The 12,851-nt window shown below is 38.5% G+C and overlaps 1 protein-coding gene and 1 long non-coding RNA gene across 2 annotated transcripts; both read left to right on the forward strand.

Annotated features, from left to right (window-relative positions):
* The first annotated feature begins 1,070 nt into the window (after positions 1–1,070).
* Positions 1,071–8,635, forward strand: wbp1la (WW domain binding protein 1-like a). Its single transcript, XM_042502287.1, has 4 exons — positions 1,071–1,254; positions 4,288–4,390; positions 6,723–6,884; positions 7,534–8,635. Exons 1-4 carry the CDS (start codon positions 1,192–1,194, stop codon positions 8,016–8,018), a joined length of 813 nt encoding a protein of 270 aa, XP_042358221.1. The 5' UTR covers positions 1,071–1,191; the 3' UTR covers positions 8,019–8,635.
* A 136-nt stretch (positions 8,636–8,771) lies between these two features.
* LOC121954700 lies at positions 8,772–11,032 on the forward strand. Its single transcript, XR_006106579.1, has 2 exons — positions 8,772–9,023; positions 9,424–11,032. It is a non-coding gene; the product is annotated as an uncharacterized LOC121954700 (long non-coding RNA).
* Positions 11,033–12,851: the final 1,819 nt, after the last annotated feature.

Genomic DNA, 12,851 nt, shown 5'->3' on the forward strand with positions numbered 1-12,851 from the left:
TGTTAATTCTATTCAAAATATAGAATTCTAAAATAGACCACACTGAATAACAAGTACTTTTGGGACCCAAAGTATTTCGTATTTTTATGTACCTTTTGTAATTCTACTTCAGTGGAATGTTGATTCCAGTACTACTTAGTACAGTAATTTTACATTGTCATAGCCTATTGCTACTTATATTTAGGGCAAGTAACACATCTAGTATCTAATTCTTCCACCACTAAAAATATGGGCTAAGTCATTAAATCAATTCATCATCAGCTCACTGATTTATTGTTAAATAACCATTATTATTGGTGAATGCAATATAATGTAATAATATAGTTCTATAGTATCTATCTGTCTATCATGAAAAAGTCACCCCAAACCTTAAAACATTTTTTCAAAGAAAAAACAGCCCCAAAAGTCAAAAATCAAACTAAACACCCATTCAAAATTAAAAGGAAAAAAGAAAAGGAAAAAAAGCATTCAAAAAACATGTAGCAAGGTGTGAGGGAGAAAACATGCCCCAAACATCAAAATTATTTCAAAAATAGAAAAAACTTTAATGTTAATCAAAATAGTTGGCAATTAATTTGCAGCTGTATTTTATGAACTGTTTGGTAATTTAAATTATTACAGTATTTTATAAACTCTTGTTATGTTCTTATGAAAATCTTAGTTTTGAAAGTAGCCTAACTAAAACGTTTATAGAAATACTGAGGTAAAAAAGGACATGATTTCCCTCTGAAATGTAGTGGGGTAAAAGTACAAAGTGGTATAAAAGGAAGTACTCAAGTAAAGAACCTCAAGTCTGTACTTAAGTACAGTACTGGAGTAAATGTACGTAGGTACAATCCACCACTGGGTTTCAGTGTTTCCTGTTACTATTCGTTTAAAAAGTTGAGTGCTGAGGTTGAAGCTGGCCCCACCTACCTGCTCCTGTATGCTGGTGACAGATGATGCACACGTCAACGAAAGCCCATTTTTGAAGTGACAGCAGAACGAGCCAATCACTGTTCAGGAAAGGACTACACTCATGAATGGACCAATGGCTGAGGGGGAGGAGGGCCCTCTGAGGGAACAATTGTTGAAGTTTAGCAGAACTTGTTATGGTCTAGTTTGCCACCGAGACCGACCCTTTTGGTAACAATGCGACTGTTAATTAAGAGTTTAATGGTTAAAAAGTATTAGTGTTTAAAGCTTTTGGCAATGGGGTCACTGAAAATCAACGTTGGACAAGAAAATTCAGCGACGGCGGCCACAGTTGAGGAGGTAACGTTAACTTAACAGCTATCCGAGCTTCCTTACCAGTTGTTTAGCTGACGTTAGCTAGGTTACACCAACTTAGCTGCTAGTTAGCCTGTCGGCGAAAACGTATTAGACCCATTCTGACTGGCCAAGAAGTCCTTTATTAATCATGTGGTTAAATTTTACTACCTACGCGTTTGTCGGTTGATTTTTTTTTAAATGCTACCTTCCATGTAGGCCATTTAATATCTTCCGCTAACATGGGTACTAAAGTTAGCAATGCTGTTAAAATATCAAGTTACACCATGTTAGCTAATTCGAATTACGTTAGCAGAGATAGGCGTTAACATTTATTTTCCTTTTTGTTGTACATCTAATAATTTGATGGATTAGCTCATAGTTTGACTGTAATCAGCAAGAAAGGTCATACACTAACGTAAACACTACGTTTTAAATGACGGTCCTGAATCTGGGTTAAAAATGTGACTTAAAAACTGAATGCTGAAATATTACAACGTCGCTGATGTAACCCCTTGAAACCTGTATCGACATCACTTTTCTTGTGCTGCATTCAAAAGCCTTTTACAAGTATTTAAACCATTGAACTCTAAACAAATTGGCAAATTTCTTCCAAATACATGGGGGAGAAAGGCAATGACCAATTTGTTTAGAAATGTCCAATAAATATTAAGAAATTAGTAAAAGTTAATGAAGAAAATGATCTGAAAATTAGAGAAAATGTACAGAAAAATATAATTTTAATCATTGTAATTATAGTTTTAAAAGTATGTTACAGGGGAAACAATACACACTGTGTGTGTGTGTGTGTGTGTGTGTGTGTGTGTGTGTGTTTGATTATTTCTGCACTCTTTGGGTCATTTTCTTGTTTGTTTTTGGTTTTTACCATCTCAATGTATTTATTTTTTCCTGGTAATTGTCTTGCAACAATCTTTTTTGTAATTTCTTGGTATTTTGGGGCCATGTGTTGTTAAGTTGTCCATTGCTTTCATCCTTTGTTTTCTTCTTTTATTTTTTATTTTAATAAAGCCAGTTTGCACATATTTCAAATGCTTAAAGATGTGAGTGCACCACCACACACTTTACATTAATGTTACACACAGATGTCAGCAATGTGTATTAAGCCGATGACATATAAATTACCTTTTACTTTTTGTACTTTTACTGTGGTAATAGTGCTGCTATGGTGATAATTCCTTCAAATTTTGTGACTCTGTATTAATGCAGTACTGGCCAGTAAGTTTTTTAGGGCATAATAACCCTTGGGATACTCGCTCAACGTATGGTTACAGATATCAAAATAAAAACAAACATCAGGAAGGGCACTGTCAGTACCACTCATGATAGCATTAGTTAATTCTGACTCATGCTGATGGTTGAGACTGTGAAGTGTCTGTGTTTACTCCGTCAGCGTGACACCTGATTCCAGAGGCTCTGCTCAGTTGGGTCCACACAGTCTCTGGACAACTGAGCTCAAATTTGTTTTCTTCACCAAAAGAAGCAACCACATGTAAAACAAGGACATTAGAGTTGGAGCTGAAACAACTAGTCTTATAATTAGATAGATAGATAGATAGATAGATAGATAGATAGATAGATAGATAGATAGGTACTTTATTGATCCCGAGGGAAATTTAAGTAACCAGCAGCATATTAAACATACAGAATAGAATATAGACCAAACTGATAGGTTGATAGAAAATTAATCAGCAACTATTTTCACATTCAGTTTGCAACTTAAGTTGACGAGAGCAGGACTGCATGAAATATTTACTCTATATTTTCAGACTTTTAAGACCTTTGGTAGTTTTTTCACTTCTCTTTTTATTGATTTATGTCGATGTCCAAACAGAGAGTCCTCATAGCACTCAGTAGCCTTATATTTTCAGGCCTTCTGTAAACCACAGTTATAGCAGGAAATAATAGAAAAGAGAATTCAAGTAGATTAAATAGATAGACTTTATTGTCCCAGTCCCATTTGCCTTTGACTTTGGTGTCTGCAAAATAAAAATTAAGAAAACAGTACATACACAGTAAAATACAACAGGTAAAAAGATCAACAACATCAACAAATACAATCACCCATCAATTTCACATGCCCATCGTGAAATCATGCACACGTTACAACAATATGCAACATATGCAAGGCTAGGTGGTGTTGAGGGCTTTCATGGACCATACAAAGTCCAAAAGCATGCCATGCTCATTCCCCTCTTGTCGTTCATGAACGTATCAATGCAGATGTACATAAAACACCATCCAGCAAAATAGCAGTCTCTAAAACATGCAATTACATAAACAGACACAAACAGCACACTGGCGTACATGTCTCCACAAGAAAGTAACATTGAAGTAGAAAATACAGAGGCCAAAAAGGCCCAGTAAAGTTTCTATAAATGCAGCTATAAACATAGAAAAAAAATCTAAAAAAGAAAAACTAACTTGGAAAAATAGAACCAGAATGTTGGGGTGTGTCTTTATGATGCTTCAAGCTCTTTACAAACAAGGATGTGAAAATCGTTGAGAAAAAAAATCCAAAAACCAAACATGAAATCACAGACAGAAATTAATTAATAATGGGCAAGACCAGCATATGTGATTGTGATTGGCATCGGAGAACCCACATCATCTCCAGCAGTTGGAACATTTGGTATAGCAAACCTTTTGAACCGGAGTTGAATACAGTTTAATTTAGCTTACATTTGTGTATGCATCACAGAAATGCTGTCATCGTCCCACAACATTGGGTTGTACATCTTGCTCAAAATGTTGCTCAAAAATACACTCACGAAGTCAAAACTTTGTGAGTTTATTGCAATATTCACTATAAAAAGTAGCAACTGTGTTTTGTTAGAAAATGATGTGAAACAGTTTGTGGCCTTTCTCTCCTCAGTGTCATGATGTTAAATTTAATGTAATTTTTAGGTTTACAAAAAATAATTCATCATGTACTAGCTATTCAAGAAAGTTTTTTTTATTTTTTTTAAATTCCAGGCTCTTGGTATTACTGAGTCAGAATGTGTTGTGTTGTATTTACAGGCCAGGCTGGTGTGCCAGGGAGTAAACAACCAGAGCTACATCTGTGAGTCGGGTCACTGCTGTGGAGAGACGCAGTGCTGCAGCTACTACTATGAACTGTGGTGTGAGTCACCCATCTCCTCTGTATTTACTTATTCAATCTGAGGGTTTTGATGGTTAAATGACATTAAACCAGAATACACAAAACTTTAGCCACATAAATGTGTCTATATCTATAATGCTCATAAAATGTGCATTTGCTAAATTTTTACTTTATTCAACAAATATTACACCTTAAAGCAAAGGGCATCTGAAATACAACAAAGGGAGGAAGCACAATGAGGAGCTGATGTTTGATAAAGTTCAGGAGTGGTACCAGTTAAACGAGTGGAGCCAGGCCCTGTGTGTAATCTGTCATTGACAATCTGCACTTGTTTACATTTTTGGCTGCCTGGCTGCCTGTCTGTCTGTCAGTAAAACTGCACATGGGTGTTAGTTTATTTGTAAGTTTTTTGATACAAGGAGCGCCAAAGCCAACCAGTGGCAGCAGTCCACAGATTGAGGAAGAACTTGAAGCTTTAAAGGTGCATTGGGGATCAGTATTTCACCCTTTTATCAGTGTCACAACTGAGATTCCTAAGGATTGAGGCCTTGTCAATCTTCTCTACATCATTCCACTTTATCATATGTGCCAGACTTTTAATCTTGCTCATCTAATAACAGTAATGCAGAGTGGTTACAGTAAGGTGAACATGTTGACATTGTTTCAGTAGCTCTACTACTGTGTCCATACAACCATGATTTACAGTCATCAGTCATAAATAAAGGCAACTCATAACTGACAGCAGAACAAGAATAAAGCTGGTCAAAGTCAGACTGCTGACTACGGCTACAGCGACGTAGGGCTGTGATGGTAGGTGGTTTGGTGGTTAAGGTGAGGGACATACAACATGAAAAAGGTATTATTTTTATTGTGATTGTCTGATTATTTCTCTTATGTGGTATGTATAAACGAAGAGAGAAGCTCCTGCACACCGTTCCGCTTACTGCTGACAGTAACATACCTCCATCAGCTGTTTCAGGTATACCTGATGAGGGTCTGTTAGGCCAAAACATCGTTTTATTCATTCAGTAAATATGTCAGCAGTAAGCGGGACAGTGTGTGGGAGTTTCTCTTATTGTTTATAGACACCACATAAGAGAAATCCCCCATCAGCCTGATGGACTGTCGCTGCCCCTTGCGCACGGGAAGCTAAAGGAGAAAACAGTGGAAAAGTTTTGTTTCTTCAGATGCCACTGAACATATGGAAAAAAAGTGAATCATGACAACTACACAATTAGTACTATATTTATTTTTTCATATAACACACCATATGCATTTCTGTAACTTTCACCCCAATAAAACAAAAAAAAAAACCCCAAAAAACGGTGATGACAGTAACGAGCTTAATCCTGCGGTAGGCGTCACATAAGCGCAGTATTGTAGTGATGCTGTTACCGTCACAGCCCCACAGTGACTTACTGTCGCCTCTCAGGTCAGAATGTATCGCCTAGCAGTGGATATCTCTGCAATACAATACATATGCATCTTGGACATAACGCCAAAGGTGTTATTTCTTCACACTCTGTTGATAGGGTTTCATTTATTTTTTGAATGTTTTACTCATAATTTTAATATACAGCATTTTTACTTTTATTGAAAAACTTTTTTTTCATCACAGTGTGAGAGATGTAGAAGTAAATTAATTGAAAATTAAGCCATTTTGTTTGCATTCATACCAAATCTGGCATTGCGACAGAAACGTCACTCCCCCAAGTCATTTGCATGTAGGTAGTAAGTCTGACTGCAGTCATGAGGAACGGAAAATGGCAAACATTTATTTATTGATTGATTTATTGAGGACCACATTTAAGACAAATAAAACTTTGTCAGAACTTTCTTACCAAACATTTGATCCAAAAGCCTTGGAGTGTTGCTTTGAATAGAGCATTAATTAGTGGCAGTTTCAAATTTAAATAGTATGGTGCTAGCAAATTTAAACAAAGTTTTCTATTTGAGTTGCGGAGTTTGTTGTATTTTAAATTTTGACTCTTAAATTTTAATTTTCACTGCAAATGTTCGTTCCAAATATGAGTTGTTGGTTTCTTTGATCACTAACAATAGGTATTGGAATTGGCTCCGAAAACCAGTACCAATTGATCCTTTCTTACTAATTTTTCAGTACTGACATAATGTTACAAACTGCTGCTGAAAATTGGCATGGTAAAGTAAGAATGAAATCCTTATTTATTTTATCTCTATTTGAGTAAAAAACATCTTTATATTCGAATCTAAGATATTTGACAGTTAAATAGAAAAAGTCTTTGTACTATTTGTCAAGATGTAGAGGATATGGAGGAGGAAGATGAATGTATTAAGTGTGTTTGGTTCATGATGTGCTGTGGGCTCCCTGCAGGGTTCTGGTTGGTGTGGGCTCTGATCATTATCCTGACATGTTGCTGTGTATGTCAGCACTGGCGTTCCAAGCAGCGTTTCCAGCAGCAGCGCCGGCAGAACGAGATCAACCTCATTGCATACAGAGAGGCTCACAACAACTCTCAGCTACCGCTCTATCTCAGTAAGTAGCTGCCATGCACATTCCACATGCAGTTAGTTTCTACCTCTCAGACACACAAGGGCTTTTCAGACTGGAGGAGTTTTTTCACAGTTCTAAGAACCTGCCTTTTTATTGTGTCTACACTGCAAAAACTAGGAATGATTGTAACTGTTGCAACTCCATTTTGAGGGACTTTTTAGCTCTTACATCAGAGTAGGTACCCTCCCAGCATACGAGGAGCCGTGAGTGACACAAGCATATGTTGATTAGTTCAATGCATGAGCCAATGCAGCGCCAGCAACTAGGGATAGGTATCGAAGACCAGTATTAATTGGTACTGGTACGCAATTGGGACAAACAGAGCTGCTATCGATATTTATTTATAAACTGTGTAACGTCAGTTCATTCTAACCTGATTCTAACATAGCTGGCAACCTGCCCCTCATGATGATGAAGCTTCCAGCATCAGGGGGTGACGTATGATGTTTACTGTTGTCCTGCTGCTGGCTTGCTTTGCTCGTAGTTGTTGTAATACAGCGATCGTTAAACAAGACCAAGCAGTCGAGAGTGTGTGCTCACTTTTCTAAAAGTCACAACAGTGCAGCTAAATGCAGTTTGTGTCAAAGTGTCAGCGATACCCATCCCTAATCTGTATTGTGTCATTCTTCAGGGTTCCTTCCCACCTACTTGCTGCCACCCTATGAAGAGGTAGTTGATCGCCCAGTCACACCTCCTCCTCCTTACACGCCTCTCCAGCCAGCACCCCCACCCACAGACCCACCTGAGGAGTCCCCTGGCCCACACTCGTCAGTCTCCATCCCCAGTGATGCTGGAGTACTCCCTGCTACTCCAGAGGTCACGCAGTCCCACCTGCACAGCGCATATAACCCCCACAAGGACTTGACGCCGGGCAGGTACCGGCGCTTCACAGGGGATTCTGGGATTGAAGTATGCGATGGCCAGGACCTGTGGGATCAGCACAGCTTTTTAGAAAATGAAGAAGACACAGAGGAAGAGGGGACGGGGCAAATGGAGGACCCATGTCATCGCTGTGGTCCTGACTCCTTTGAGCACAGCCATATTGGTGGAGCAGTTGTTCATGAAAACACAGATGGACACACAGCGGTGGATTCAGAGCCACAGTCTCTGAGGTAATCCAAAATAATGTCTTTAATATCTGCAGTCCTGAAACATAACTGCAGCAGTCACTGATGCAATATTATGCCTTTGGTGCTCAGGGGTTTGGTGTGTCTGTTCCTGTGTAAGTTTAATAACAGCAGTGTGTGTGACAGGCCTGGAGGCAAATAAAAGGTATGACTAAATATCTTAACAATTTCCCAAAATGTAAATCTACATTAGGCAGCTTTTGCTTCATAGCAGAAACTGTGTTTTTAGCCAAGCTCCACTCCTCATCTTCATGTTGCGGTTTGGACGGATGCTCACGTTGATGAGCTGTCCAGCTGTCTGCAGTGAGAATTTCTCCCACCAGGAGGCTGCACTGAAATTCATGTTTATGTACTTGGTTCTTTCAGCTCCCTTCAAAGGTTCACTGAGTCACACAACCCAATGTAATGAGGTTGTTGCGCTTCATTGCTGAGCTGCAAGGGCTCAGCATTTGGAAGATGCATACCGTGAGACTTGTGCCTTATTTAACAAATTTTTTTCCGCATGATAGTAAATGAAAGTTTATTAATCCATTAAACCTTTGAAACCTGAGCAAATTGGTTTTATCTCTTTAAAAAACATGGAGAGAAGATCATGGGCAACAAAAGAGGAAATGACCCAAAAATTGGCAAGAAATTTGCAAAAAGTAAAGGAAAATCAGTAGGAAAAAAAATAAAAACAAACAGATGGAAAAAGAAATACAAAACAAACAAATAGGGCAAGCAAGACTTGGAAAAGTGCTTTAAAAAGTGCTTATCATGATTCTGTAACAACATTTGAAATGTCTAATTATGACAATTATAAATATTCATTTTTCCTTAAACACTTTTCCTTGGCTTTTTATGAAGGATTTTTTCAATCTACTAATTTCTTGCAATTTGGATCATTTCCTAGTGATTGCTCATTGCCTTTTTCCCATGTTTTTCAAAGAATATCGACCTAATTTGCTAAGGAAAGGCACCGGAAAGCAGCAAAAGAAAAATCATGTCCTTCCAGGTTTTTTTTTTTTTTTTTTTTTTTTTTTTTTTTTTTTTTTTTAATTTTTTATTATTGTGTAATATGACATTACAGTGACAATACAGGACAGACAGAAAACAGGTGTGAACAACAAACAGCAACAGATTTTGTGTGTGTGTGTGTGTGTGTGTGTGTGTGTGTGTGCGTGTGTGTGTGTGTGTGTGTGTGTGTGTGTGATTTGAGAGTAAGAAAGACAGTAAATATATAATATAATAGTAGTAATAAAATATTATAATCGTCAGACATGGAGATGGAGATGAGTATACAGAAGGAAAAAATAAATACATAAAGAAAATAACATAAGTAATAGCTACAACAATTATTATAATAATAATAATAATAATGAGAGTGGAAGAGAAGGGAGGAAAAAACCTTCCAGGTTTTAAAGGGTAACTATAGCAAGATGTATTTGTTTTTTACATAAATGCATAACACAAGGGTCACTTTAACTTTGATTCTGAAACAACTGTGACCAAGATATGTACCAAACCAGAATGTTTTATAGTGAAAAATAAGCCAGCATCAGCTGTGGTTTAAAGCAAGTCCCATAGAACTGGTCATTTCAGCTCCATGCTACATTTGATGTGATTGCAGCATCCAAAAAAATTGAACAGTGTCTGACCTGCAGCCAAAAAACTATAGAGGAGCGTGACATACCAAGGTTCTGTGGTAATGTTGTTCATGGTATTTTTAGCTCACCTGAGAACTTCACTGACAAACCTATAAATCAACTCAATTTCATTATGTAAATTACTTATTACTTAAATTATTAAGAACTGCACCATTGGGCGATCAAGATTGAAAAGTGACACATTGGGGAAACTTAATTGTCAAATGTCAAGAGTTGAACCTGAATCGATCAACAACACTACTAAATACCATTACATATATATCGCTTTTCAATTTACTCTTAAAGATGAAGTCAGTCAGTAAGACTTCTAAAAAGACTTAAGTGAGCAGGTGGGACTGGATGTGGACTTGAACAACTTTTGTTCTCATGTCCTTCTCCACAGGAGCTAACTCATAATATCAGGGTTTACTGCAAAATAGCCATATAGAATATAGCTTCAAGGTAAAAATGTGTACCTTTCTTAAAGTTTGAATAGTCTTTTAGATCGTTGTTTAGAAACCTGATATCTTTCTGATAAGATGATGATTGTGATGATCCATGATTTGGAAAATGCTCCAGCTAGTGAGGTCTTGCACACCAGGGTGTAATGTTTTTACAAACAGATCGCACATGATATGAGGGGTGGAGATGGTAAAAATGTTTCGAAGATGGGTTTAAAAATACATATGAAAAAAAGCACCAGCAATATTATAATGATTAATTCTGAGCATGTTTTTGCACAGGAGGGCTTCTTAAGTACGTGATCAGTTTTCTGCTCCCAGTTGATGATCCTCAGGTCTCGAATGTGTCTTCAGTCAGCTGTCACACTGCTGTTATAATAGATGCCATAGTGCCATAATGTGTAGCCTTATTTAGCCTTTGAGTAGAGAATATATAGTTCATATCTGTCGAGTCTCTTTGACTTGGTAACTGAGTAACTCCTCAGTGTGCTCTGATTGATTCATCATCTTTTAATTAATGTTATATTATGCAGGATGTGGGTTTCTTGTATTTTGCCACAAAGTTCAGCACACGTCAGATCTGGATTAAACAATGACCAAATTTTAGATTCACAGAGATTATCTGAGCATATTTCTCTGCGTGTGTTTATTGTGTCAGCGCACAGTCTACAAAGGGAATGAGTGACTATCGTGCAGCTAGAGGAAACACTCCATGTAGAAATGTGCCAGTCAGATATAGCTTCCAGTGCACTGAGGGAAACCTTCTCCAGCTGAGCACTTTTCAACATATGCAGCATTGGACAGTGGTGTTCAGCTCCTGCTGCTACACTGTATATATGCTCTTTATATCTGCTGAATGAAATTCTATTTTTCTGTCGCATTTTGTATAAAATATTGTTATTAAAAGTTACAGTGAACACATGGCTGCTATTGTTATTTTTCATGAGACTTTAATAATTTAACAGGATGATTTAATTCAACTTCTTATCAAAGTAGTGCTCATAAAGCACATTTTATTCCAGCCTAGAACGATACAATGATCCCCAACGAAATCTGGTGTAATTAAATATATATGTGAGTCTATGTGTGTGTGTGTGTGTGTGTGTGTGTATATGTATATGTATGCATTTGCCATCCATCCATTTTGGTTTGCTTATCTGAGACTGGGTCTCAGAGGCGACAGGCTAAGCAGAGCACTCCAGGCGTTCCTAGGCCAGACGAGATATTTAATCCATCCAGCGTGTTCTGCGTCTGCCCCGGGGCCTCCTACCAGTAGGATGTGCCCGGAACACCTCCAGCGGGAGGCGCCCAGGAGGCGTCCTGATCAGATGCCCAAACCACTTCAGCAGGCCCCTTCCGATGCAAAGGAGCAGCAGCTCTACTCTGAGCCCCCTGCCGGATGTCCGAGCTCCTCACCCTATCTCTAAGGCTGAGCCCAGCCACCCTGCGGAGGAAGCTCATCACAGCCGCTTGTATCCGCAATCTCGTTCTTGCGCTCACTGCCCAGAGCTCATGACCATAGGTAAGGACTGGAACATAGATGGATTGATAAATCGAGAGCTTTACCTTCCAGTTTAGCTTCTTTTTTACCACGACAGTCGGATGCAGCTCTTGCATCACTGCGGATGCCGCACCAAACCGTCTGTCCATCTCACGCTCTGTTCTTCCCTCACCCGTGAACAATATCCCAAGATACTTGAACTTCTTTGCTTGGGGCAGCAACTCACTCCCCACCCAGAGGGAGCAGTACACAGTTTTCCAGTAGAGAACCAAGGCCTCAGATTTGGAGGTGCTGAGTCTCATCCCGACCGCTTCACACTCGGCTGCCAACTGTCCCAGTGCATGCTGGAGGTCACAGTGTGATGGAGCCAACAGAACCACATCATCTGCAAAAAGCAGAGATGCTATTCTGAGGTTCCCAAATTGGACCCCTTCCTCTCCCGTGCTGCACCTTGAGATCCTGTCCATGAAAATCACAAAAAATATCGGAGACAAGGGACAACCCAGGCAGAGGCCATAACCAACTGGGAACATGTTTGACTTTAAGCCAAGTATACGCACACAGCTCTCACTATATGTATATATATATAGTGTTATAAAGTGTGGAGGGCAGAAAATGTTGCTTTTTTTAAATATTTTTGCTTTAATATCATATACACATATTGCTCTGCGCACAAAATGCCCATTTCAAAATCAAGTTTAAATAATATACAACAAGCAACTGTGGCTCGGAGGTAGAGCGGGTCATCCTCTAATCAGAAGATCAGTGGTTTGATCTCCGGCTCCTCCGGGCAACATGTTGAAGTGTCCTTGGGCAAGATACTGAACCCCAAATTGTTCCTGATGCCTTGTCATCGGAGTGTGAGTGCATGTGAATGATTACTGAGTAGCAGATGGCACCTTGTATGGTGGGAATGTTTGTGTGAATGGGTGAATGTGACATGTAGTTTGAAAGCGCTTTGAGTGGTCAATAAGACTTCTATTATTCTGTTCTTCTAATAATTCCAATTAATTCTAAAACTAAACTACAATACTAAAATACTACATGCTAAGTAGATTTTTTTATGATGATCACAGCCTGGGATATGTCAGTGCTTAGCAGTGATTGATCGTGACAGTGTACCGAGTTGAAATAGCATGTATTTTCTCCATATCATGTCATCATGAAATAATACAGTGCATGATTTTATGCTTTGATGGCTGTGGGATCAAAAATTTCAGTTTGAATGGGTTTCA

Source organism: Plectropomus leopardus, chromosome 15 (genome assembly GCF_008729295.1).
Source record: "Plectropomus leopardus isolate mb chromosome 15, YSFRI_Pleo_2.0, whole genome shotgun sequence".
Taxonomy (NCBI): domain Eukaryota; kingdom Metazoa; phylum Chordata; class Actinopteri; order Perciformes; family Serranidae; genus Plectropomus; species Plectropomus leopardus.